Below are 25,801 nucleotides of genomic sequence, written 5' to 3'. Positions count from 1 at the left end.
CCCCCCCCCCCCAATTCTGATGTATTGGCCTATAAGCACCCAGGTGATTGTAATACAGCCTGGTCTGGGACCTCTGGTCTTAAGGAAGTTTGAGGTTCACTAAGGGCCAGGTGCCAAGTACTTTAACATTCATTCCCTGAAGGTTATTATGAAGATTATGGCTTTACGTTCATTTTACAAGAAAGGAAACTGAGACTCAGTTAAAACGCTTGTCTGAACCTTGCACAGGAAGTGGTGGAACTGAGACTACTCGAGGTTTCTCAGACTTTTGAAGAAACCTTCCACATGCACATCTCCCCCCAACACACAAGAGAGACAGTTACACAGAGAGCTGTATGGAAAATGAGCAAGGGTGAAGGATTTGGTGCCTTCTCCTATTGTACTTGCTCAGGCCTCTTTTCAGGTCAACACTTTTCCTCCTTGGCCTGATTTTTATATTTTAAGCATGTATACAGTTGCTTCCTGTCTGTGGGTCTGAAGCTGTGAGATAGGGGCTGGGTTTTGTTCATGATACTTTGGTTTATTTTTACGTGCGGCCAGGAATTCACTGGGCATATAGAACAAGAGGTTGGGGACCTTCGCCCAGAGGATGAAATTAATAGGTGTATGGAACTACTTAGAGCAGTGGGTTGCAATCTTGGTTGCACACTGGAATCACCTAGGGAAGTTTAAAAAAATTCTGTTGCCCAGGCCATATTCCCAGACCAGTTAACATCAGAATTTACACGGATAGGACCCTGATGTGAGTATTTTTTGTAAGGGGAGAGCTACTGTTGAGAATCTGCAACAGGATACTCAGGAGAGATCTAACTGGTTTAAACTCTTCTGATTGAATGGAATTGGTAACCAATACCAATTAATGCCGTGTTTGTTTCTTTTTTTTTATAAAAGATTTTATTGATTTATTTGACAGATCACAATTAGGCAGAGAGGCAGGCAGAGAGAGAAAGGGAAGCAGGCTCCCTGCTGAGCAGAGAGCCCCATGTGGGGCTTGATCCCAGGACCCTGGAATCAAGACCTGAGCTGAAGGCAGAGGCTTTAACCCACTGAGCCACCCAGGTGCCCCCCCCACCCCGTGTTTGTTTCTTATAACCACTCTTGCTCTCCCCTGCCCCACCTCCCCAACCTCATTAACGATGAATTCAAATCTTTGAAACAAGTGAAAAAGGAGGATCCCAGTAGCAATGAGCTGGAAGAGTCTTATTGTCTGCTGCTTTGTGTCCTTACCTTGGTGTCATGCAGGCTCAGGGACAGTCAGAACCTTTTATCCAAGGGCCATTCCCGAATTGGGGTGACTGACGTTTGGAAGGGTGGCCTCTGGAAAGGTTCACAGCTTTCTTTGTTCTGGAGTCTCAGCCTAGATCCAGATGGTTTCTGCCTTTATCTCTTAGTGATTCAGGTGGGGTTCTGGTAGAGATGGAAATGGTCTTCAGAGAGAAGATAATTGGAGTCTTTGAGCGCATTCTCAAATAATCATAGTGTGAGTCTTTAGTGTTGCGGTCTCTGCTCTGAGCCAGTGGCTGCGCTGAGTGCTTTGTGGCATCATCCCCCACGGCCATCCTGGGAGGGAGACACTGCTGTTGTCCCTGTCTGATAGATGGGACAAGACTCAGATGACTCGCCCAGGCTCCCACAACTGGTCAACCAAATGGCAGGGCTGGGCCCTTAAATTCAGGTCTGACTTCAAAACCCAAGTCCTTAGGCACACATTGCCTCCCATCTTTTTTCAAGGCTTTTTTTGTACTTAATAAAGAAGGGAGGGTGGGGCACTCCCTCCTCAATGTATATGTTCCAGCACTTTATATTTCAAGCATGAATGTTGATAAAAATCATGGGCCCAAGGCCGGACGGGACTTGCCCACATCCTGGTTCTGTCACTGACCCACCTCTAGTACCAGGGCACTTTGGGAAGTGACTGAACTTCTCTGGGACGCGCCTGCTGTTCCAATCTACGTTGGAAATAACAGTAGCTGCGTTCCAGCATTGTTTGGATTTTAAATGTTGTATGTGGTGGTAGAGATGAAAACTGGTACCTACTGGGTGGGGGCAGGAAGGGCGTTGGGGGGGTGCATAGAGGGGCTTTTCTGGAACCATGAAAATGTTCTCTATTTTGATCTGAGTGGTGACTGAACAGATACATATACTGACCAAAATTCCTCAAACCACGCACTTAAAATGTACTTTCCTATGTGCAAATAATCTTTCAAAAAGGTATTGGAAAGTAAAAGTACATTGAAGTATACTTTGATTTGTTTGTTTCTTAGGTGCGTTACAAAACACAAGACCATTTCCCAAAACACATTATTTTTGTGTGAATTTAGATCAGAAAGGGTGCTTTAAAAAGTATTTCCATTTTGGAGCAATTTTCCCTAACTGAAAAACCCCAAAACCCCACACCTGTAGGCCTTCACCCTCCCTCACCTCCCCTAAGTCTTCAGAGTTTTGAGAAACTCTTTCTTGTCCCCAGTTACTTCTCTCTTCCCCTGGACAGAGTATTTCTGGGGGAAGTGTTGGTGATAACCTTTAGTGTAGGGTTTCTGGGGACTGATTTCAAAGGAAAGCTGGAAGGGAGGGGTCACTGCTTTCTCTTTATTTGTGGCATTAGGCCCTAGAGACATCAGGTGATAAAGCAAGAACACTTTCTTGAGAAAACACTTTTCTTTCCAGGAGCCCATTCTTCCTGTGCCGCCTCCTCCAGGGCCCCTACTAGAGTCCCCCAGTGGGTGATATATGGGCCACTCTTGGGTGGATGGAGGTTGAGAGGGATGGCCCTTGCCTGTGCTATTAGTGATCAGTGGATGCAGGTTGCCACTCATCATTAGCCCCTTCTCCCATTGAGAAACAGCAGTTGTGTTTTTCCTATTATAAATGTAATATATGTTAATTGTGGGAGATCCTGAAAAGATAGAAAGGCATAAAGAATCTAAAAAACAATCCTTTTTCAGGATCAGGGTATTGTTTTTTAAAGCTTTGTCCTGTCAACCGCCCCCAGGGGCATGCCTGTAGTCAAAGTTGAGACAATGAGGGAGAACCACTGAACATTTCACAAAGAGGATTGGGGCTTGCCTTGGGTGATTGTGGGTAAGGATTCAGGGAAGTGGTGCTTTGCTCTGTATTGAATGCTGTCAGGAAGGAGGGTTAATTCTTGGGTGGGGCTTCAGTAATTCCTAAGTTGAAGGTAGGGAAGAATGGAATGGGGCTAGAGCTTTAACTGGTAAAGAAGCAGCAGGGAGGGGGCACCTGGGTGGCTCAGTGGGTGAAAGCCTCTGCCTTCAGCTCAGGTCATGATCTCAGGGTCCTGGGATTGAGCCCCCACATCGGGCTCCCTGCTCCGCGGGGAGCCTGCTTCCTCCTCTCTCTGCCTGCCTCTCTGCCTCCTTGTGATCTCTGTCAAATAAATAAATTTAAAAAAAAAAGAAGAAGCATCAGGGAGTCACATTAGTTGGGATATGGCAAGGTTTGGTCACTTTTTCTGTTTCAGGCAATGTTCTTGTTTTTGTCTGTGTTTAGACTTAATTACAGAATAGTCTTGTTTATGTCTTGGCCCATCAGCCACTGAGTGGCCTTGTCAGATCGTGACATGCTGTATGAATCGTTCTTGTTCGGAGGAAACGTCAAGGCCCAGAGATGAGTGGTGGCCCAGGTCCTGGCAATTAGGGGCCACTTCCTCTGTACTGTGTCCCAGACTCATAGAGATTCGTCCCGCTCTCAGACATCTTCTCCAGCCATAGACCCTTACCTGTTAAACAAATGTTCTCGTTGAGTACAGCCTCCTTTCATAGGCCTGCTTAAATCAGATGGTATGGTCCATTTCTTTGAGAGGGACACAAGCTGGCAGTGCCATTAAGAAGACTGTCGTCCAATCTTGCTGTTCGGGGTGGCGCTAGTACAGGAAGTCTCTAATTTTGTAATAACTTGCTTCCAAGTGTTTTTAATGTCTGTCATGTAGTCCTGAGAAACACTTTTTCCCCCTGACAGGAAGGATTAGGAGTGGTAGTTGGGATCGCACTCGATTCATAAAACCTGATTTCATCTGCAGTTCAGAGGTTGAGTGTGACAATAAGGAAACCGGGAGAGACCTGGGCAATGCTGGAAATTGCTTTAGTATGCACACAGGGTGTTGGCATGTGGGGAACAGGCAGAAAGGAAGTCGTCAGGACACAAGATCAAGTGATAAACTTGCACTCACAGGGTCAGCAGGGGAGGTCAGTTTATGAGGCTATCCGGATGGGGTTTGGGGCACCCAGTAACCCAGCTCCCACCAGTTGTGGGAGTCTGGGGGCCCAGTTGGCCTCTGATTTTTTTTTTTTTTTTTGAGACTTTATTTATTTATTTGACAGCTAGAGATCGCAAGTAGGCAGAGAGGCAGGCAGAGAGAGAGAGAGAGAGGAGGAAGCAGGCTCCTGGCTGAGCAGAGAGCCAGCCCATCAGACTCGATCCCAGGACCCTGGGAACATGACCTGAGCCGAAGGCAGAGGCTTTAACCCACTGAGCCATCCAGGCTCCCCTGGCCTCTGATTTTAAGAGGAGCCAGAAATCCAGGGGTTTTTTTGGTGAACTCTCCCGTGTTGTCAACCTTGGGAGCCACCTTTAAGATTTAAATGTGGTATAGACATGGGCCAAGCAAAAGCCCTCTGGAGGCCAGATTCAGCCCAGAGGCTGCAAGAGGTAAAGCAGGCCTGGTGCCGTGACTCTGGTGTCCCCATGTCTTCTCCACTGGCAGGAAGAGATGTCAGGAGAAAGTGTGGTGAGTTCAGCGGTGCCAGCAGCTGCTACCCGCACCACTTCCTTCAAGGGCACGAGCCCCAGCTCCAAGTACGTGAAGCTGAATGTGGGCGGGGCGCTCTACTACACCACCATGCAGACGCTGACCAAGCAGGACACCATGCTGAAAGCCATGTTCAGCGGGCGCATGGAAGTGCTCACGGACAGCGAAGGTAAGTCCACCGTCCGGGCTCTGGAGACGGGCTTGTGGCCCGGGGGCTTCATTCTGGTTCAGAAGGCCAGCGGCACAGGGGTAATTGTCCACACAGCTACAGATTTCCAGCTGTGCTCCGTGTTGTCTCAGAGTGCGGGGAGCCTCGGCAGTGAGTCCCCGGGAGACCAGATCTAGTCTGGGGGGTGTTGTAAAGGAGGGTTTCCCTGAGGAGGTCACAGATGAGCTGACATGTGAAGAGGAGTTGGAGTCATCTGGGTGGGGACTCGTAGTCCTGACCCAGGTGTCGATAGGCCGTGTGACCTTGAGAAAGTCCAAGCCTCAGCTCTGAAATGGTGGCTGGGTGAGCTCTCCTGGTCGGTCCCTTGCCAGTTCTCAGCGGTGATTCTGTGACTTTGGAGTGGAGCTTGAGCGAGGGAGAGACGTGAATGTTTTCTTGGACCCTTGTCCTCCCGGGATGGGGGCCTGACAGAGACTCAAGATCTGGACTGAGTCACTGCTTCTTGTGTTGTAGCTGGTGATTCCAGCCAGGTGACATGGGTATAGTGATACCTGCTTCATGGGGCTGTTGGTGCGCAGTATTCCAAATACATACATTCAGTCCGTGTTTTTCTTTCCTTTTTCCTCATGGCAAGTCACGTTCGTGAAAGGTGAAGAATTCTTTAAAGTGATCTTGCTCTGCACCTGGAACAATCCAAGAGCAACTGGCAAGGGGAACAGTCTTGCCTGGTTGGGTTTACGGGGCAGGTCACATGGGGTTTAAGGATGGCACCATCCTTTGCTTCTTTGGCCTGAGATTGCGCAAGATCTGGCCAGACCACAGCCTGGCTGGACCCTGCCTTACCTGTTTTTGAGGTCGGCTGCTGTGCTAATGCTCGTGCCTTCCCTGGGACATTGGTTCCTGGGAAGGTGGGCCAGTTTTGTTACAGGTAGGTGGGATTGGGGACCCGAAGCTTGAGCTGTGCGCTAGTTAGTGTGTTTCCCTTGGGGTCCTAGAGAAGGCTGGGCTGTGGGGCTTGAGGTTCTGCTTCCCTGGGCTTCCAGGGAAACTCGGGGTTCTGGCCAAGCATCAGGTACATGAGGTTGGAGCCCCAGAGCTTCCTTCCATGTCTCACCCAGAGAGCACAGAGCTTTTTATGAGTGGGAGGATCCCCTTTGCAGAGCCACACCCAGCATCGCCCAGGGGAGTATTTGTAGAGACCGAGACAATAGCGCCCCAGCTGCAGAAGGAAACAGACCTTATCTGAGAACCCAGGATTGTTGTAGCTTTTCTTCCGCCCTCCCCAGTCTCTGGTAGGGCTCAGGAAAAGCGGCGGAGTCGCTGAGTTGGAGCTAAGTTGGAGCTAAGCTAAGTTGGAGCCTCATCTCCTTGCCGTCCTAACGCCACACCGGGAACAAGCCGGTGCTCAGGCTCATCCATCCCACAGTGGGAGAGACACAGGGGTGCCCCCCGGGCTCCTGCTTGGGCTTCTGAACAGCTGCTGGAGGCTGCACTGGCCCCGGTGCTTCCTGGACACCATGGCCCCTCCGGGGGGAGCAGGGCTGCCTTTGGCACTCCGACCCCGGACATTTTCGTGAGGCTCCGCTAGAGCTCGAGCTCCATCCAGCCCTCCACCTGCCTCGAGATGCTCACCGTGTGACATCTCACTGTTTTTCACTCCTCAACTTCACCCTTCCCGGGGTGGTACTGTTTGTTGCCACCTTTCAATAAGTAAGAGATCCTTTTCGAAAGCTATGGGACTTAAAAAAAAAAAAAAAAGCCACTGAGCTCAGGGCTTGCTGGCTCATAGTCTGGGCTGGCCTTGGTTCGCCGAGGGCCCAGCCCCCGGGCCAGGTTGCCTGGGCGCAGCAGCCTACAGGGTCATCGCCAGCTTTGTGTCTGGTCTTTGGCCCACCCTGAGCCAGGCAGCGCCATCCTGCTGGCCCTGGTGAGTACACCACTCGGCCTGACTGGTGGCCCGAGTGTTGGCCAAGGTATACCCTTGGGTCTACAGATTAACCTGAATGTCCCGCATCTCACAGCTGCACCCAGGGCTTCGGGTGGGAAGCCTGTTGGCTGCAGTGAGGTTTGCCACATGCAGGCCCAAGCAGCGAGTGCAACTCCGTGAGGCGAGTGGGTGCAGGAGCGTGTCCTGCTGGCTGAGGAATTGGGGGCGGGGGGCTCCGAGGGCACGGAACAGCGAGGTACTGAGCTGCTGGAAACCCCTGAGGGGTGCCCGAGGGGAGGACCTGGGCCCCAGGGTGGGTGATGGACTCTCCCTTGTGCCCCGTGCCCTCCTGCCTGTTGGCGATTTGTACTGCCTGTGTTTGGTTCCTGAACGGGCAGTTTGCAGTGAGTGGGTCTGGGCCCTGGTTCTGTCCCAGGGTTACAGTTACAGCTGCTGTGTATGTGGCACTGGGCTGATGTAGACTCATCTGGCATCTTCTGGCAATAGGACAGAGGGCGGGTGACTTTCTCTGAGCTTGTTTCCACTTTTCAAAGTTGTGAGGGGTAATGCTTTCCAGGGTTGTGACGGGACTAAGTGAGGACATGAACAGTGGAAGGCTCTTGGTGAAGCTCACGACAGTTGGGAGACTCGGTCTGTGGGGACTGCTCACTCCTGCTGCGGCCTGCCTGGGTGGGGTGTGTCCAGGGGGAAGGATGGGTGCTGTGAGGGGCTGGAGAAGCAGGTCTTGGCAGTGCCCAGGGAAGAAGGGGCCTGCCTTGGCCTTGGGGGTGAGTGCTCTGCAGTTCTATCTTGCCCCCAAAGGATGGCTTTCCAGACTCCTCCCCAGAGAGGCGTGGCTCTTCCAGTAGTGGCATTTTTACCTGATGCCTTGTCACCGTGGGTGGATGTGGCACCTCTCCTAACAAGAGTTCTGCCTCTGTACTCACCTGTGGTTGCCTGTTTCATAACCCTGTTCCTTCGTACAGAGCTTTCCTTCCCACTCTCCCCTCCACAGTGGTTTCTGGTCTTGCTAACGTTTCTGGAATGAGGCAGTATGTGAATCAGATTAAGGAAGGGAATCATTAATCTTCTTATCAGCATGCATTCCCCTGGAAACCAGTGGGGAAATCAGTTGTCCTATTGTGGGAAAACCATCATACCTGGTAGTTTCCCTGAGATCTCCATGCCTCCTGCTTAAATTAGAATGCACTCTTCCATAAAATTCTGAATACATTGAGAGCTTTCAAAATGTGATTAATAAAACAAAATCCCTCATGCCCCTGACGTGAAATGCTGAGGCCAAGGAGCAAATGGTCAAAAAAGAATTCTTGAGGCATCTTTGGTGCAAAAAAGGTGGTTTTTATTAACGCGCATGGTCAGGGACAGGCCCCGTGAGCAGGAAGAGCTGCACTGAGGTCCTGAGGAATGGCTGGTTATATACTTTCAAGTGGGGAGGCGGTTAGGGGTAGCCTAAGTCTCAAAGGGATTTGGAAGTCAGGTTTCCAGGACCTTAGGGGCTAGCTGCTGTTCGGATAAGGTCATTTACTACTGTCTAGTAAACCCTTAGTCATGAGACCTTTAAGATGAATTTCCAGGGCACCTGGGTGGCTCAGTGGGTTGAGCCTCTGCCTTCTGCTCAGGTTGTGATCTCAGGGTCCTGGGATAGAGCCTGATGGGCTCTCTGCTCAGCAGGGAGCCTGCTTCCTCCTCTCTCTCTCTCTGCCTGCCTCTCTGCATACTTGTGATTTCTATCTGTTAAATAAATAAATAAATAAATAAATAAATAAATAAAATCTTTTAAAAAAGATGTATTTCAGTGGGCCTTATGTTTAGAGGATGATTGGCAACATGCATTTGAGGCGGGTAGAGGTAAAGGAACTTTCCAAAGGGATTTTTGTATGTTAAGACTTTCAGGATCCTAGAGATAGGCTAATCAGGCCTTTGCCCCCAGCAAAGTGTTAACATCGAGGCAGATGGGTACTGGGAGAAAGGTCACTATGCCTGTCTCAGGTCATCTTGTCAATGGACTGCAAGTTGTGAGGAGATTTAATTTTTTCTACATTTCTTTTGCCTTTGTTCTCCACAGCACCCCCACTCAGACAAGGAATAAAACATTACCTGGGTTAATGGGGCCTCTCTTTACCTTTTTCATTTGCCTCTCTCCCTTCCAGAGGTAACCACTTCCCTGACCTTGGGCTCAGGAGGTGAATTTCTACCTCTATAATACAGTGACTCAGCTGGGAGCTAAAGCCTCAGGCCTGGATTCTCCCCCCAAAAGCACCCCCTGCCATGCGCTGGGTGTTAGCACTTCAAGGAGCTCTGCAGGGGATTCTAATGTACATCCAGTGGTGGAAACCACTAATGAGTATCTGTCCAGGAATTACTTTTGCTGCCCTGTTTCTGTCCCTAAACATTGTATTGTTGGTGTGTTTTCCCACATTATATAGATGGTGTTAACATTGTATGTAGCCTCTTTGCTTTCTTAGTGTTATGGTTGTTAGATCGAGCCGTGACTAATACATAGCTCTAGTTCAGACATTCATGCTAGTGTTCCCTTTGGGGAATGTACTGTAGTTTATGGATCCATATTTTGGTGAGAGTTGTTTCAGTTGCTTCCAGTGTTCACCATGTGGAATATCACCTTTCTTGAACACTCCCTGGCATGTGTGAGTGTCCCTGGGACAGAGCTTCCTTTGCCGCATCATGGCACACACAGAAAGTCCTATTTCTGTTCTGGTAAATGAAGAGACTGTGGACCCAGCCACCTGAGGGGCTGCAGTGTTGAGGTCTTACCCATCACTGGGAGGTCTGTCCTGGAGTTGACTCCCAGGAGGGGAATCTGGGCTAGCATCTGTGGCTGGGTTGATATTAGCTGTTGTGCTGACTTACGAACTCCCCACCGTCCCAGTTTGTGCCAACCCTAGGCACAGACCTCGTAATTATTGCCAGTCTGCTGGTTATGATCTGATACTCAGGTTTTACTTAACATTTCCTAGTTTCTAGCTTATTGAGCAGCTTTTTGTCATTTGTATTTTATCATTTAGCTGCCTGATTGCATCTTATATACACATTTTCCTTTTTTTTTTTTCTTACTGCTTTATGAAAGTATTCTGGATCCATTTGTTTGTGGTTTTGTACATATTTTCTCCCAGTCTGACTTGTTACAGCTTTTCTCATGGTGGGTTTTTTTTTTGTTTGTTTTTGATGCTTCAAAGTTTTCTTTTTTTTTTTCCTTTACAGTAGGTCTTTGATCTACCTCACTGGTGCTCAACCAGGAAAGATATTGACCTCCAGGGGACATTGGGCAATGTCCAGAGACCCTTCTGGTTTTCACAGTTTAGGGGTGGGAATGCTCCTGGCACCTAGTGGATAGTGGCCAGGGATGCTGCTACATACCCCACAAGGCAGAGGACAGTCCCTCCATGACAAAAAATTATCCGGTCCAAAATGTCAGTAGTGCTGAGGCTGAGAGGCCCTGCCCCACAGCTTCCTGGAATCTGAATTTGTAACAAGCACCTCAGGTGACTTACGAACAGGCAAGTATGGGAACCACAGAGAGTATAAAAACCTTACAGTGCTAAGGAGAGGTCAGCGAAGTCCCCCGTGCCCTGTGTCCCGTCTTACCCTCCCCCCACCAACACCAACCCGCCCCTGGAGGTGGGGACAGGGAAAGGAGAAAGGAGAGAAGTTCATGGCATGCAGTTGGGGCTGGGAGGGGGCAAGCCTTGTCACCCAGTCCCCGGTCCTGAGAGAAGCCTTCTCCAGGATACCCTGAAAGCCACGGGGACTTTCATGAGGGCGGAATGAGCCTCCTCTGGACACTGCTGCCACTCTCTTCTCCAGGGATGATGAAGAGATGCGGGGAGGGCTCATTGTCCAAGACCGCATTTAGTGATGCCCTTGTGCTACATGTTTCCCTGTGCATTCTCTCATCGTACCTTTGTGCCAGCCCTGAGGGGGACCAGATTTAGGAGAGGAAGCTGGGGGACAGGGAGGTTTGGTGCGATACCCATATCATCCAGCAAGTAGGCGGCCCAACTGGATTTCTAACACAGGCCCTTGCCCTTGACCACTGGGCTGGGTTCCGTCTCCCAGACCATTCCACAGCCTCTGGATCTGTGCCTGCCTATTCTGCTCTGCAGTCTTGCTGGATGGGCCGCCGGCCGCCGGGCTGCCCTGGCGGGTGCAGCCTTCTGCAATAGCCGTGCTCCCCGGCAGCTGGACAGACTCCCCACAAGCAAGGCACTGCTTGACTTCCGTTTGCTTTTCTACACACTGGGCATTCAAGCTGTTTCAAAGGGGTAGATTCCGGCTTCGAAAGTAGCTAACGTATTTTAAAATCAGAATGCTAATTGAAACCTCATGGCGAGTACAGCCGGCTCCTTTGCCCTTATTTGTCCAAAGTATGATTCCTTCACCACAAGCATTTCCTGACGGCATTCTTGAGCTGGAGCCCAGTGTCACGGTCTGCCTGTTCGTTTATGGAAACTCTGGACTGTCACTTGAATAATTGATTTCAGGGGCCCCTGCTCGTTCAGAGCAGCTAAGTTGTCCATGCATCAAAGGCAGAAACGTGGACAGTTTCTTCCCAGAGCTGCTGAGTTAAGTGGGTTGCCATTTCTTTGAAGACTGAGGCTCTACTCAATTCTGGTGGAAGGAGCTTTCCTGTGAGTTTCTTACTTGCTTGTGGTCTCGTCCTATCTCCCTGACTTGGGAATGTCCCTAAACCTCTCTGAGACTCTGTTGTCATCTGTGGACAGTGCAGGGGACTTAGCCTCCTTCCAAAAGAACTGTTGGGAAGATACTGTGGTCCTTCCACACCTTGTCTGCTCATTGGCAGGAAGTCACTTGATCCAGGGTTAGCGGAGAAGCCATAGAATGCTGGCCTGCAGGCCCCGTGCAACCTGCAGATAGTTTTTCCTTGCCCTAGAGCGCATTAATGACCTCTTGGTTTACCACTGTTTAAAAATCAAGAGGTTTCACGGAGAAATCTACATTTCTAGCTTCCCCTGGAATATCAGAGGCACACGCAGCCCTAGGCCCACCTTCCTGCTTGGCTGTTCTTGGCTGGAGTAAGAAGAGCCTCTCCATCTCCTGTCCCCAGGGGGCAGGGCACATGCTGTCTGGTCATCCCCCGGGCCCAGGACCCCGTAGGCATCTGAGCTGTATGCACGTCCATACTTCAGTGGGATGAGGTTTAGCAGTCACTGTCATGGTGATGTGATTTACCACACCTGTGAAGACCTCTTCCTTCCTTGAAACCAGGGTTTAACTCCGGGCCACACGATTGCATTGTGTTTGCCACACTGGGAATTACTCTTCCCACTATAGTCAGGAAACCATAACCGCGGGGAAGTACCAAGCAAAAGCCTCTGGAGGGATAAGAGCAGACCTTTAACCAAAGGTCCAGGAGCCATGGGCTGAGGAGTTTATAGGACAGGAGTATGGAAAAGGCCTTCTTACAAAACTCTCCTAGGGATTGTTGCAAATGCCAAATAGATACAGTGCCTCTAACCCTGAGAGCATACTTGGCAGGGCTGGATTTGGGAAGGGGATGGTGGGTGGACTTGTGACTCTGGATATGAAAGGGGTATCTTTGCTGCTCTTGGCTTTTGTGTCTCAGCGAGGCCTGGGGGTCTGCAGAGGACTCGGGACAGGGTGCCATGGTATTAAGAGTGGAAGTGTGGGTCCCTTCTCCCAAACTGAGCAACAGTGGAGGAAAGTGGGCATAAAAATTAGAGATTCCTGTTTAAACCTAACTGCCCTGTGCCTTGGTGTCCTCTCACCTGTAATAGGGGATAAGAGACCTAGGGAAGCCCCTTGCAGGACTTGCCCTGCTGGCCTGGGGGAGGCGGGACTTCTCTACAACCTGGCTTCTTTCTAGAGCCTCTGTCCTCTGTCAAGGCAGGTCTTTGTTTCATCCCTTCATCTTGTCCCTCCACTTCCCAGGCTTAAGCATTGTTTCTTTCTGCAAGAAACAACCCTCCCCACCCCCACCATATATTTGCATTTCTGAAAAGGAATCGTGAAAACCTGGGCATCCCTAGTGGAGGTATAGTAGGCTAGTCCCCAGATTGGAGAGGTCATCAAGAAGCTGAAGGGCTTGCCTTCCTGGTCCCCACCCCCAGGAGTGTCTTATGGGGCTTGGTTCTGGTCAGTAGTTGGCACATTTTCCCATAATTAATGAAAGCACGTTCCATCTCCTCATGCTAGACTGAACTGCCTGAGACAAGGTCTGTCTCGTTTACCGTCTTCTCTGCAGTCGCTGTCACTAGCCAGTAAGTGCTTATTTGGGGGAGTTAAGGAAGGAACATCCCAAGGTGGTAGTGGTGAGTGTTGGGGATCCCCCCTGGGGGCCAGAGGTTACAGTCTCTGCTTCCTTAGAAATGGCTCTGTTATTTGAGAATCTGAAAAAAGCATCACAGAAAGAGGGAGAGTAGATATTTTTACCTCCGGCTTTCCCCGCCATCGTCAAGGTGTGGTCATTTGGACCCATTTTATCCAGGTGTGGTGCACTCTTGGAATGGCTAAGGGATTTTTTTTTTTTTTAAGATTTTAATTATTTATTTGACAGAGAGCACAAGCAGGCAGAGAGAGGGGGGGAAGCAGGCTCCTCGCTGAGCAAAGAGCCCGATGTGGGGCTCGATCCCAGGACCCTGGGATCATGACCTGAGCTGAAGGCAGAGGCTTTAACCCACTGAGCCACCCAGGCACCCCTGGCTAAGGGATTTTTGAAGATATTTTAGACACATTCTCTGAGGCCCCAGCGGTCCTGGCCTCCAAGAGAGCCTGAGACCAAGTGAGTCCGTGGCTGTGGTTGTCTCCAGGCATCGGGCCCTGCAGATCATTCCAGTGCTTCCCAGACAGGTCAGCCTTTTGCTGATAGCGAGGCAGGTGGAGCTGCTGCCCTCTCCGTGGTCCTGCTCTTCCCTGGGTGGTGGAGGGAGCCCCGGAGACCCCATTTGTCTTCACCTCCCAGGAGACGAGTGCCCGTGTAACTAGGCCCCCCCTTTCTCCTCCTTCCACCGCAGGCTGGATCCTTATTGACCGGTGTGGAAAGCACTTTGGTACGATACTCAACTACCTTCGTGATGGGGCGGTCCCCTTGCCCGAGAGCCGGCGGGAGATTGAGGAGCTGCTGGCAGAAGCCAAGTACTACCTGGTCCAGGGCCTGGTGGAAGAATGCCAGGCAGCCTTACAAGTAGGTATCACCCTTTCTCCCCATACGAGTGGGGAGGTACCAGGACCACCTGCTTTCCTTATTTTCCTTCTCCACGAAATGGGGGCAGTTCCTTCCTCACTGAGATGTGAGAGTTCACAAATAACCCAAGAGCCAAGAGCTTCTCTCTCCTTTGGTCAGTGACTCCTTAGAGGCTTCCCTGTAATGCTTAGGCCACCTAACTACCCTCTGGCTTTTAGTTGCCGTGGTGTTGGCTCATCTCCTATGTACATTGAAACCCTTCGGTATGGGGTATAAAACCTAATCCGCTTTCTGGATGCATCTCAGGACTTATTCTCATCCCATCAGTCCTTGTTTCAAGTCTTATGTAGCCTTTGCAGACTCAGACATCCCTCACTTCTCAGCAGGATCATTGGGATCAAGTCTGGTGATAGCAGAATCCCTATAATAGTAAAGTGCTCCTGGACATAGCCCGCAGCCAACACCATTTATTTATAAAGCAAAGTTCCAACATGGCCTGGACTCATAAGAGTCCCTTTTGGTCTTCATGGGAATTGAATCTGTATATGGGAGGCTCTTGTCTGTGCCTCCCTCAGGCCACATGTTTGGCTGGCCCTCCACTGGAGCAGTACCTTTACTGCCTAGCTCCTTGAGGAACTGTTATTTCCACGTACCACCTCTACCCTGAAAGTCTGAAGTCATTGTAAATCTGACTGTATGCTATAGCCTTTACTTTAGTATTTTTATTTCCTTTTTGTTTGTTGAAGTAATGTATGTACATCATACTTTTCTGCTCTGTTATTCTTTTTTTGTTTGTTTAAGATTGTATTTGTTTATTTGGGGGGGCGGGTGAGGGTGAGGGAGACTCAAGCAGACTCCACGCCGAGTGCAAAGCCCGACGTGGGGCTCGATCTTACATCCCTGAGATCATGATCTGAGTTGAAACCAAGAGGTGGACACTTATCCGACTAAGCCATCCAGCTGTCCCTCCTCTGTCAATTCTTTCAACAGTTGTTTACTTTCATATTTCTTATACTCCTGTTTGTTGACATTTCAGTTTTCAACATTATGCTCTGGTGTATAGAAAATAAAAATTTAGCTCATGCAGTACCACCAGCCCAACCACTACCAAACGTGTACACATGTTCTTTCTCTTCTTTTCCCAATATAGTGTTTACCACAGCTTTGGTTAAGTCAGTATTCAGAGTTGACATCGTGATGTCTTCATATTGTTAGCAGTTGAGTCATGAAGTACACAGTGAAAATTTTCTTCATTGTGCAGCTTTTCAGTTTGCTAGAGTTAGTGATTGCCTCATTGTTTTGTATGCTTGGTTTTCTAAGTGCATAGCCCGAATTTATCCCTAAGTGGTCAGAAAGGGCAATCTCTTCCTGGCGTGTTCAGACACACCAGTGAATCTTTGTTTCTTCTTTGTATTAGAAACAAGCTCTCTTGGGTTCCCATTCTGTAGTTTCTGTTAGTTTAAGATCGAACGTCCAGGACTGATCTCCTCTCAGCTTCTCTTGCTTTTATCTTCCTGTTCTACTTTTTCAGAGGTTTTCTTTAGTTTTATCTTTTCAACCCTTCTTTCGAACTTTTCATTTCTGCTATCATATTTCTAATTTCCAAGAGCCTTTTCATGTTCTCTGAGTGTTCTTTTTTATATAGAACACTGCTCTTGTTTCATAGGATTCAGTATCTGCTCTCCTCTGTCTTGAAGTTTTCTTTCTGCTCCCCTTGTCATGACTCATTCCACTTTCCTCTTTATTTTGGTTTCAGTCTCATGTTGAAAGGCTTTCCACATATAATCTGATAATCTTTGGTCTTTTAAAATTTAAGACTAAGGTTCTGAAAAGCTATATGTGTGTGGGTGAGCCTTGTTGTCCATTGGGCTTTAGTGGTAGATGATACGTCAGTGGGAACCCCCAGTGTCAGAATCTGTAAGCCTTTTCCTTGGACAGATCAGATTCCTGTGGAGGAATCCTCTACTCTCTTGCCTGGTAGGGATAAGCCTGACTGACTGCCTTTTGGGATCTGAATAGGAGAAGGGGGGTTGCTGGGCCCATCCCCCCCCACCCCTCATTTATAGTGTGTGGACCATTCTCCGAATCCCCCTCTTTTCAGAAGAGCGGCTCAGCCCTGTCGTCATCTGTACAAACCACTCTAGGAAAGCAGACTTTCTCCTGCCAGGGGAAGGGGATCCATGTGGGAGGGTCAGCTCTCAGTGGTGTTTCTGCCGACTGGCTAGCAATCCTCTGCCCTTGCCCTCTGCCAACCAGCCTTCAGAACTGTTCTTTGAAAACCTCCAGGATTCTTTCCCATCTTTGGACTTAAGTTGCAGCATTCTCTTTCCCCTCAGTTATCCGTCATCTTCCCAGTCTGAGATTTTTGACATCTTTGTCTGTAGACCTCATTTCTCCCATTTTTTTCCTCCTTAAGGCCCAGACTTTTTAAGTTCTTCTATAGTTGTTACAGTGGGGTGCCTCAGTCATATTTCATCTGCCATGTTTAGAGTTTATTTGTAAGTGACTCCCTCGGCTGGGGAAGTGTGTCATCGTTGTTAGGGTTTACTGATCGCCCCGGCCAAAGAACCTGACTCTTGGCCCTCCCTTCCCCGAAATCACTGGTGGTAAGAGTCCTCCTCTCTTCCCAGTGCTGGTGGCCCCATCTTCCCTCGCCAGAACTCTGTCTTTGCCTGGCAGGCCAGCTTAAATAACCTGATGCTGGGCAGGCCTCCTAGGCTGAAAGCATATTTTGTTCCAGCAGAACAAAGATACTTACGAGCCTTTCTGCAAAGTTCCTGTCATCACCTCATCCAAGGAAGAGCAGAAACTTATAGCGACTTCAAATAAGGTATGTTGGAGGCACCCCTGTGGCCTTTCTTTCACTACCCAAATGATGAATAAGGTTTGAAATAGAAACCTGTCGAAGTGCCCGAGCAAGGCCTGAGCCTTTATCAGAATGGAACCGCAGTTCATCTTGTGTTGACCTCCCTCCCCCAGCTGCAGGTCCCGCAGTCTCCCTCTGCACCCCCGCCCGCCCCCTCCCACAGTCTGCCAGCTATGCCTGGCCGCCCCCTTGACGTGGTGGGAGGGCCCAGCCCCGTGGGAAGCCCACAGCACCTCCACCCCAAGTGACTCTTCCCTTTCTTTTTCATAACCACACTCAGCCAGCCGTGAAGCTGCTCTACAATCGAAGTAACAACAAATACTCGTACACCAGGTAAGGTGGCAGCGGGACGGGCCACCGCATTTGCTAGGAGAGCCTTGCTTACACGGGCCAGGCCTGGCCCCCCTGTTCTTCTGCAGGGAGGACGGCCCTCCCCTGCTCAAGGATGCCCAGGGACACAGGTGATAGATATGAGATTGAATTCACACTACCACGAAGGGTGCCCTTTTAAAGTATACAATTCAGTGGGTTTTAGTGTATTTACAGAGTTGTTTAGCCGTTACCATGTGCCTGCTTGGTGAGGATTTTCATCCCCTCCAAAGAAACCCATCAGCAGTAACTCTTCGTTCCCCTCCAGTGCCTGCCCCCTTGCCCCCGACTGGATTCCTTCACTTAGCATCATGTTGTCAGGGTTCATCCTCGTTGGGGCGTGTGTGTTAATACCTCGTCCCCTTTTAGGGCTGAGTCAGACTCCAGCGTGTGGCTCTTCTCTGCATTTGTTGATCCGTTTGTCAGTGGAGGCACAGTCAGGGTTTCCACCTCAGGGCCATTGCGGATACTGCTATGAACATCCGTATGCACATTTATTTACAGTAAAAATGAAGGTTTTTATTTCTCTTGGGGGTACCTAGGAGTGGAATTGCTGGGTGCATTGGTAACTCTAGTTTTAGTCATTAGACCTGCCCAGCTGTTTGCCCAAAGCAGCTGCACCATTTTACATTCCCACCAACAATATATACAGGTTTCTAGAATGTTTTCTGGCTCTCAGGACCATGTGGTTTCAGCTGTAGGGGGTTTAATGAGGTTCCTCAAGACCCAAGAATGACCCAAGATGAAAAGTCTCCCTTGGGCATTTGCATTCTCTTAGTCCTGGGGCTCGCAGGGCTCCCTCCATGCTCTCACTTGGTGCCCGTGCCCACAGGCCCCGAGTCGCTCCCAGTTCTTCCCTGGCCACAGCACGGTGGCCGTCCCAGCCTGGGGTGTGGAGACACACACCCGCAGTCAGGACCAGCCGGTGCTCACCTTCTCAAATGCTCTTTTACAGCAATTCTGACGACAATATGTTGAAAAACATTGAGCTCTTTGATAAGCTCTCTCTGCGCTTTAATGGAAGGGTCCTGTTCATAAAGGATGTCATTGGGGACGAAATCTGCTGCTGGTCCTTTTACGGGCAGGGCCGCAAGATTGCTGAGGTCTGCTGCACCTCCATTGTCTACGCCACTGAGAAGAAGCAGACCAAGGTAAGAGCTCTGAGGGCACGGCTCTGGGTGGCTAGTCTGCAGTGCATACTGGAACTGTTCCCCTTTCCCCTGGAGCAAAACAAACGAAAAGACGGACAGGCTTTAAAAATGCTTTCCTTAGGGGCGCCTGGGTGGCTCAGTGGATTAAAGCCTCTTCCTTCAGTTCAGGTCATGATCCCAGTGTCCTGGGATCGAGCCCCGCATCGGGCTCTCTGCTCAGCAGGGAGCCGGCTTCCCCCTCTCTCTCTCTCTGCCTGCGCTCTGCCTACTTGTGATCTCTGTCAAATAAATAAAATCTTTAAAAAAAAAAGCTTTCCTTGACACGTGATTGCTCACTGTGAAAATAGTCATCATCTTCGGGACCCTGGAGACAGTCACGTGTAGGTCTTGGAGAAACAAAATGGCATTTTCCTTTTTGACTGTTACCAGACAGGGAGAGTCGTACTGCAAGCACCTCACTGTCTTTGCCATAAATGCTGATTCAGAGCAGTGCCTGGCTGGTTCTGTCAGTGGAGTGTACAACTCCTGACCTCTGGGTTGCGAGTTCTAGTCCCATGGTGGGTGTAGAGGTAACTTAAAACCTTAAAGGAAAAAAGTCGGGGTGCCTGGGTGGCTCAGTTGTTAAGCGTCTGCCTTTGGTTTAGGTCGTGATCCCAGGGTCCTGGGATTGAGCCCTGCTTTGGGCTCCCTGCTCTGTGAGAAGCCTGCTTCTCCCTCTCCCACTCCCCCTGCTTCTGTTCCCTCTCTTGCTGTGTCTCTGTCAAATAAATAAGTAAAATTTAAAAAAAAAATGTGGATTCAGATGTATCCTCATACCACCAGCATTATCTCCTGTCAGTGATGGGACACAGCCTGTGCTGTTCCTCACCCTCCACATATCACCATTTCCCACCAGGATGGTGCCATCCCATTTCAGTCATCAGAGGAATCATGCTGCCTTTAAGAGCTTGACCTTGGCTTTCTAGTCATGACCTACAGCTTAACTGTCATCTCTCTGCCCTCCTCTGACCCACTGACCTAGAGTGGTCCCCCACCCTCAAGGGCCTGCTGGGCATTCCTTAGCTCACAGGCTTGTTGACTTCCTTCTGAGCATACGACTTCTTGACAGATCTGGACTCTGGATGTACTTCTGTATCATCTTCTTCAAACCAACAGGCTTGACCTCTGTCACTGTGCCATTCTGTGAAGCTAGATCATACCCCAAGGTGCTGTTGGAGATCTGATCCGCTCTTAATTGAACTTCACTCCCTTCAGGTCTTCTGCTGGCTTGACCCTCTTAGGCCATGTAACTGGGTTTTCTTCCTTTTCTTAGAAAAAATCCTATGATACACTGTCACTTCCTCTGAACCTTACTGAGGGAACTCTGATGACCTGGGACACGTGGAGGGTCTGCTGGGTGGGTTTTCACACACAGATCTGTAGACCACCGGACAGCCTTCCATCATCACTGTGGCTCCAGGAGCACACAGTTGTCTGGGATTCTAGAACTGGCCTCAGGAGAAAAGGCAAATGAGCAAAAATGAGACCACAAAGTAGAAATCAGAGTCCTGAGCATTTTTTTTTTTTTTAAAGATTTTATTTATTCATTTGACAGAGATCACAAGTAGGCAGAGAGGCAGGCATAGAGAGGAGGAAGCAGGCTCCCCGCTGAGAAGAAAGCCCAACGTGGGGCTCGATCCCAGGACCCCGAGATCATGACCCAAGCTGAAGGCAGAGGCTTTAACCCACTGAGCCACCCAGGCGCCCCCTGAGCATTTTTTTAAGAAGACTTTTAAAACATTTTATCATTGGTATTTAGAATATATTCCAAAAGATATATATTGTTTTAAGAGAGCCAAGAAGGGAAAAACCGTAAGGTTTCTTCTTTCAAAGATCACGGAGAGACCAGAATCGCTAGCTTCCCTTTACCACATTAGCAAGATGCACATCTCTGTTCTGTGAACTTTTGGGGGGCTGCAAATTCCACCTGTAACTAGCTTCCCCGTCTTGTCAGTTTGGTTTTATATACATGGGTTGCCTTTGTCCTTGGATATTAACAGGGTAATCGTCTAAATGATTATACTTTAAAATACTGGCTTTACATTTTCAAGTTTAACTGGGAGCAAAGGATTCAGAGACCATGAAGTCTGATCCCAACCATTTGTAGATGAGCCCCGCAGGTTCCAGAGCAAGCCTGTGCTTGTGTTTTTGAAACTGGTGAGAGGCAGGGCCCAGGGTGTCAGGCCAGGGCCACTAGCCACGGCTCCCTTTGCTCTGGGCTTCTTCTTGCTCTGGGGGAAGCATGTGACTGGCTTTCCAAGGGGGTGCATGTCAGGGGATGGCTGCCCTCACTGGAGCAGGTGGCTTCTTCTGGCTCACAGGAGCCAACACCTGTGTTCTGTTGTTTCAGGTAACTGGGCAGATGTTCCTGTTGGGGTTTTTTTGTATCGCTTTCTTGCTACAGCATTCCAGGTGCTCTGCTAATTCTTTTAATCATTTAACTGTCTTCTGTCAGTTAAGCTGGACAGGTTATGGCTTGCCGAAACTAAGGCTTAAGTAGATACGTAATACACGTGTTGTCTATTTGGTCCTTGATTCTGACTCACCAGGGACTCAGTGATTATAGAGCACAGAACCACGGCCTTTACTGGTCTGTTTTTCTGTTTCTCTTCGGATTGTAACACTTCTTCAGGTCCCCAGACTCGCCTGTCCTCTCCACGGTGCTGTTGAACCCTGCCAGTGAATTGGGGTTTTTTGTTTTGTTGTTGCTCTTGGTTACTGTTTTTCAGCCGGACAGTTTTCATTTCTTTCTTCAATGTTATGTCTCCTTGCTGAGACTTCCTGTGTTTGCATTTGCTTTAAAAAAAGTTGGCCCTTCCTTATCATGACTTTTTTTTTTTAATAGCTGCTTTCAAGTCTCTGTTCGATGATTCCAACATCTCGTATCATCTTGAACTTGGCATCAGTATCTGCTGATTATGTTTTCCCTCAGGAGTTGAGATTTTTCTGGTTTTTGATTATGCCAGGAACTTTGGAATGCTATCCTGGATATTCCGAATGTATCAGGGCTCTAGGTCCTGTTTAAATCCTAATGAGGACGTTGGTTTTTTTGTTTTGTTTTGTTGTAGCATGCAGCTGACCTAGCTGGGTTCAGGCCACAAGTTCCAACCAGCCATGGGTCACAGTGCCGGTGACAGTGCCAGTGGACAGCCCAGGTTTCAAAGCCTTGACATCGGGGCCGCACTGAGGGCGGGTCTGTGTCCGGGGCAGCACTCTCTCTCATGGCTCAGTTCTGTGTGGGTTGTTGAGGGACAGGCTGGCAGCTGAGCTCAAGGCCAGGAGTTCACGTACAAGCTCAAGAAGCTGCTGTTCCAAAGCACCCGTCCTTCGCCGTCTTTTGGTGCTTCCTGCTTCCCTGGGACTCCCCTTTTCGGTTATCTGGCCAGAAAGCGGGCTTCAGGTCCCCGATCTGCCACACACTACCTGTGGCTTGACCTGAGCCTGAGCCCAGCGGCATGAAGAAGGGAGACAAAAACATAAGGGATCCGCTCCACCCTGATGAGACCACAGCTGTCCTCATCAGAAAGGAACGTTCCCCTTCAGAATTTTGACTCCACCGGGCTCTGGCCGTTGCTGCCACAAGATTTTGGGGGAGCGGGTGTGCAAGAGAATAGAGAAAAGAAAAAAGAGGAAACCTGGGAACACTCTCTAGGTGTTGGGAGACTCCAGTGCCCCCCTGGAGCTCTCTGTGCTGATGCTCATTCTGGGGTTGTAGGCTGCACTGACCTCCCTCTGGGCAGTAAACTCTTTGCTGGGTCGGTGTTATTCCAAACCCTGGTCTTTCCCCCATCCCGTCTACCACGATTTACGATTCTTAGTCCTTAGCCGCTGCACACTCGCTGTCCTGGTTTTGTGGCCTCAGTGGGAAGGACAGAGGAGAGCGTGCTGCCTCCATTTCTCTGGGAACCTCAGAATCCTGCCCTTGAAAGCAAAGTCTCTACTCTGTGAGTCAGGTGCCCAGGGCCTACTTGGGCAGCCTTCCTCCGGTTCCCAGTGCCTTGACCCCAAAGGGCAGGCGGCAGACACAGAGCTTTACCAAGCAGGAGGGGTCATGTTCTTTTCAGCTGGTCCCTGTTCAAAAAAATGGGTGTGGAGAAGCTCCAAGGGTGCAGATCTATGTTATTAGAAACCTGTTGGAAATGACCTAATTGGTTAATTGCATTGTTACATTGTTGGGGAAAGCCTTCCATAGAAGGGAAGACCAAGTTAGGGGAAAGCAAAAGGTGAGAGGAGTGTGTGATGGGCCACCTTTTGTGCATTTTAAAGTGTGGGAATATGGGGCGCCTGGGTGGCTCAGTGGGTTAAGCGTCTGCCTTCTGCTCAGGTCATGATGTCAGGGTCCTGGGATCGAGCCCCGCATTGGGCTCTCTGCTCAGCAGGGAGCCTGCTTCCCCCTCTCCCCACCTGCCTCTCTGCCTACTTGTGATCTCTCTCGCTCTGTCAAATATTTTTTAAAAGATTTTATTTATTTGACAGAGCGAGAGAGAGCAAAAGTAGGCAGAGAGACAGAGAGAGAGAGATGGGGGAAGCAGGTTCCCCGCTGAGCAGAGAGTCCGATGCGGGGCTTGATTCCAGGACCCTGAGATCATGACCTGAGCTGAAGGCAGACGCCTAACCCACTGAGCCACCCAGGCACCCCAATAAATAAAATCTTAAAAAAAAGCGTGGGAATATAGAGGTGTATGATCCTATATTTACATGCACTGTATCCTTTTTGTTACCTGTGTAAGCACCATGCGTAAGGACTGTCTATTGAAAATAAAAGCTACCGTAAAACTAGTAACAGTGGTCTCAGAAGGAATCCCAGGGGCCTGAGCTGGCGGCTCTGTCGGAAGTAGCAGGTGGCAGCGGAGGCGGTGGGGAGTGTGTGATGCTAACGACCCTGACTTGCGTGTTGTGGGAATGTAGGTGGAGTTCCCAGAGGCCCGGATTTATGAGGAAACCCTCAATATTCTGTTGTACGAGGCCCAGGACGGCCGAGGACCTGACAATGCACTCCTGGAGGCCACCGGCGGGGCAGCGGGCCGCTCGCATCACCTGGATGAGGACGAAGAGCGGGAGCGGGAGCGGATCGAGCGTGTGCGGCGGATCCACATCAAGCGCCCAGACGACCGGGCCCACCTGCACCAGTGAGCCGGCCGACCTCAGCCGTCCCCGCCTCCTCCCTCCTCCTCCTCCCTGCTCTTCACTCCGATTCCTGCGGACTCCTGGGCACCGTCCAGGTCCCCTGCAGTCCGGAGATCCGTTTCTGTAACAAGCCAGATGATTATTTTGATACTTCTCAACCGGGTGACTGTCTTTCCCCAGGTGAATGCACCCCTGTTGTCGAGCAAGCTGTGTCCAAGGTCTCCCCCTTTCATGGGGATCTGAGAATCCTTGGAGCCAGGCTCTCTCAGCTCTCGGAGAAAAGTATGAATGGGTATGAAGTGGACGTGAGCAATTTTGTTTGCAGTATTTATTTTGGTGGGTGCTGATTCCCTGTTTGGGCTTTGGGGTGGCATTCTATCGGGGCTCAGTCTGGCCGCTCTGAGAGGGACCCTGCAGTTGGTGGCCACCACAGGTTTCCCTGAGCTCCCTGTTTCAGAACCCTCTGGGCTGGCGTGCTGGCTGCATTTCCCTGCGTTAGACCAGGCTGTTCTCCGGGTCTCTGCTAGAAGTCCATTCTGCCCCTGGGTTTCACCCCTGTGGTACCGGCAGATGATTGCAGTTTGTGGCAAAGATAGGACCAATGGGCTTCGTGCCTCTGACTGTTCGAGTGTAGCTCTCAGTTCCCAGCTCTGTTGGAGGGGCAGGCCTGTCAGGACCCCACACACCTGGCTAAGGGCAGAGCTGGCCCCGGCCGGAAGTGCACAGCTCTGTTCCTGGCTCCTTTCCCACCTCCTGCCCCTTCCACTTGTCCCCCTTGTTGACCCAACTCCGTCCTTAGGGCCACATGGCCTGGTTGTGGACGGAGCTCACATACATTCTGGGCTCATCGGCCTTCTTCCCTGTTAAGCTGGGCTTCCTGTCTCAAGTAGAAGTCCTGCCCTTTGCTTAGAAAGGGGACATGGCCAGGCCTCTATCCCCCGGCCTGGCATCCAGGCAGGGAGCCCGTTCACACCAGCAGTCTCGGGGCAGCTCGCCTGCTGTACGTAGCCCTCCCCCGGAGATCCCCTCTGTGTCTTTGCCTCTGAGTTTTACATGGTGTGGAGTGGCCACAGCGAGAGAGTTGGAGGATGTGCAGCTCCTTTGGGGTCCAGTTAAGTGTTTATGTTCATGTTTAAGGGACGTGTGCGACTGTAGATGGGAATGTGTTTGTGTGGAGTGCAGGCGGCCCGCACTGGAGCCCGGCTGTCTGCATGGTGCTTATGGAGGACGGATGTTCTCGGTTACCTACCTCCCAGCCTCCGCGCCTGTGAAGGGACAGAAGCGAGTGGTGACTGATGTGGCTGGTCACGACTAGACTAGGTAGACTAGTTGCAAGGAGATGTGAACGTGTGTTAGGTGATGGATGGGATTTGTCTGCTCTTCAAGGGAAATGTTACTGTTTTATACCAAAGGTATTAACATGGGCAGCCTTCGACACAGTGTATTCCAAAAAACGAGTTTCTATTTTGAAATGGTTTTTACAGCTTAGGCTTTGTACATACTGCCCTTCTTGGGACAGTGGTATGCCTTTATTTTGTATCGAGCAACAAAGTCTCCAATAAAACTTTAAAACAATCTTGACTGAACCTAAAAAATCATGTATGGGGGTCGAGGCCTTTTAAACTGTTGTGTGGGGAACTTTCTATTAGGCCATTAGGGTTTTATTAAGTGCTGGGGGGTGGGGCTTAAATACTGTTTCGTAAATATTTTATATACTGTTTGAGTTTTAAACACCAACCCTGACGTTTGGGTTGAACTTTTTTAGAAAGTTGAAGTGAATGTCAGTTGTGATGTTTTCTGTAGGAATGGAAAAGCCATCATACGAATTTTTTAACTCTTTCTGTGAGGAGTAAGTTTGTGGAACAATCGGATGTGTTTGGGCTTCTACACCGTATGAGCTAATGTTTCTGGCAGTCTTTACACTTGTCCTTAACTTTGTACTTGTAATTTTGAGCCTTTGCTTTCCTGGGATCGGAACAGGTTCCTGAAACATTCCGCGGTGTATGAGAACACCGTTAGCTTGCATAGCCAGGAGCTGACAGCAAGTGTTGGCTGGTCCAAGCTCTGTTAGCAAATGGATTCCACGAGGAACTGATTTTTATGCTAGCATGTGGGGCAAACAAAGGCCCATATTTATACTTAAAAACCACCTGAGTAAAACACTGACGTGAGATTTGGTAAAGA

The 25,801-nt window shown here is 49.8% G+C and overlaps 1 protein-coding gene across 2 annotated transcripts in view; it reads left to right on the top strand.

Annotated features, from left to right (window-relative positions):
- LOC111156478 (potassium channel tetramerization domain containing 10) overlaps positions 1–25,192 on the top strand; it is a 27,126-nt gene extending 1,934 nt beyond the window's left edge. The window contains exons 2-7 of one of the 2 annotated variants that reach the window (XM_022517405.1): positions 4,724–4,937; positions 13,896–14,065; positions 16,809–16,895; positions 17,212–17,264; positions 18,256–18,451; positions 23,399–25,192. In XM_022517405.1, the coding sequence (XP_022373113.1) occupies positions 4,724–4,937; positions 13,896–14,065; positions 16,809–16,895; positions 17,212–17,264; positions 18,256–18,451; positions 23,399–23,623 (945 nt within the window). In that variant the 3' untranslated portion in view covers positions 23,624–25,192. Of the gene's footprint in view, positions 1–4,723; positions 4,938–13,895; positions 14,066–16,805; positions 16,896–17,211; positions 17,265–18,255; positions 18,452–23,398 lie in introns of both variants that reach the window. The other variant, XM_022517404.1, reaches the window with a different exon arrangement.
- The last annotated feature ends 609 nt before the right edge of the window (positions 25,193–25,801 follow it).

Source organism: Enhydra lutris, unplaced genomic scaffold (assembly GCF_002288905.1).
Source record: "Enhydra lutris kenyoni isolate GAN:26980312 unplaced genomic scaffold, ASM228890v2 scaffoldscaffold46, whole genome shotgun sequence".
Classification (NCBI taxonomy): domain Eukaryota; kingdom Metazoa; phylum Chordata; class Mammalia; order Carnivora; family Mustelidae; genus Enhydra; species Enhydra lutris.
Note: the sequence above shows the minus strand (reverse complement) of the source record. Positions and strands in the feature narration are given on the sequence as shown.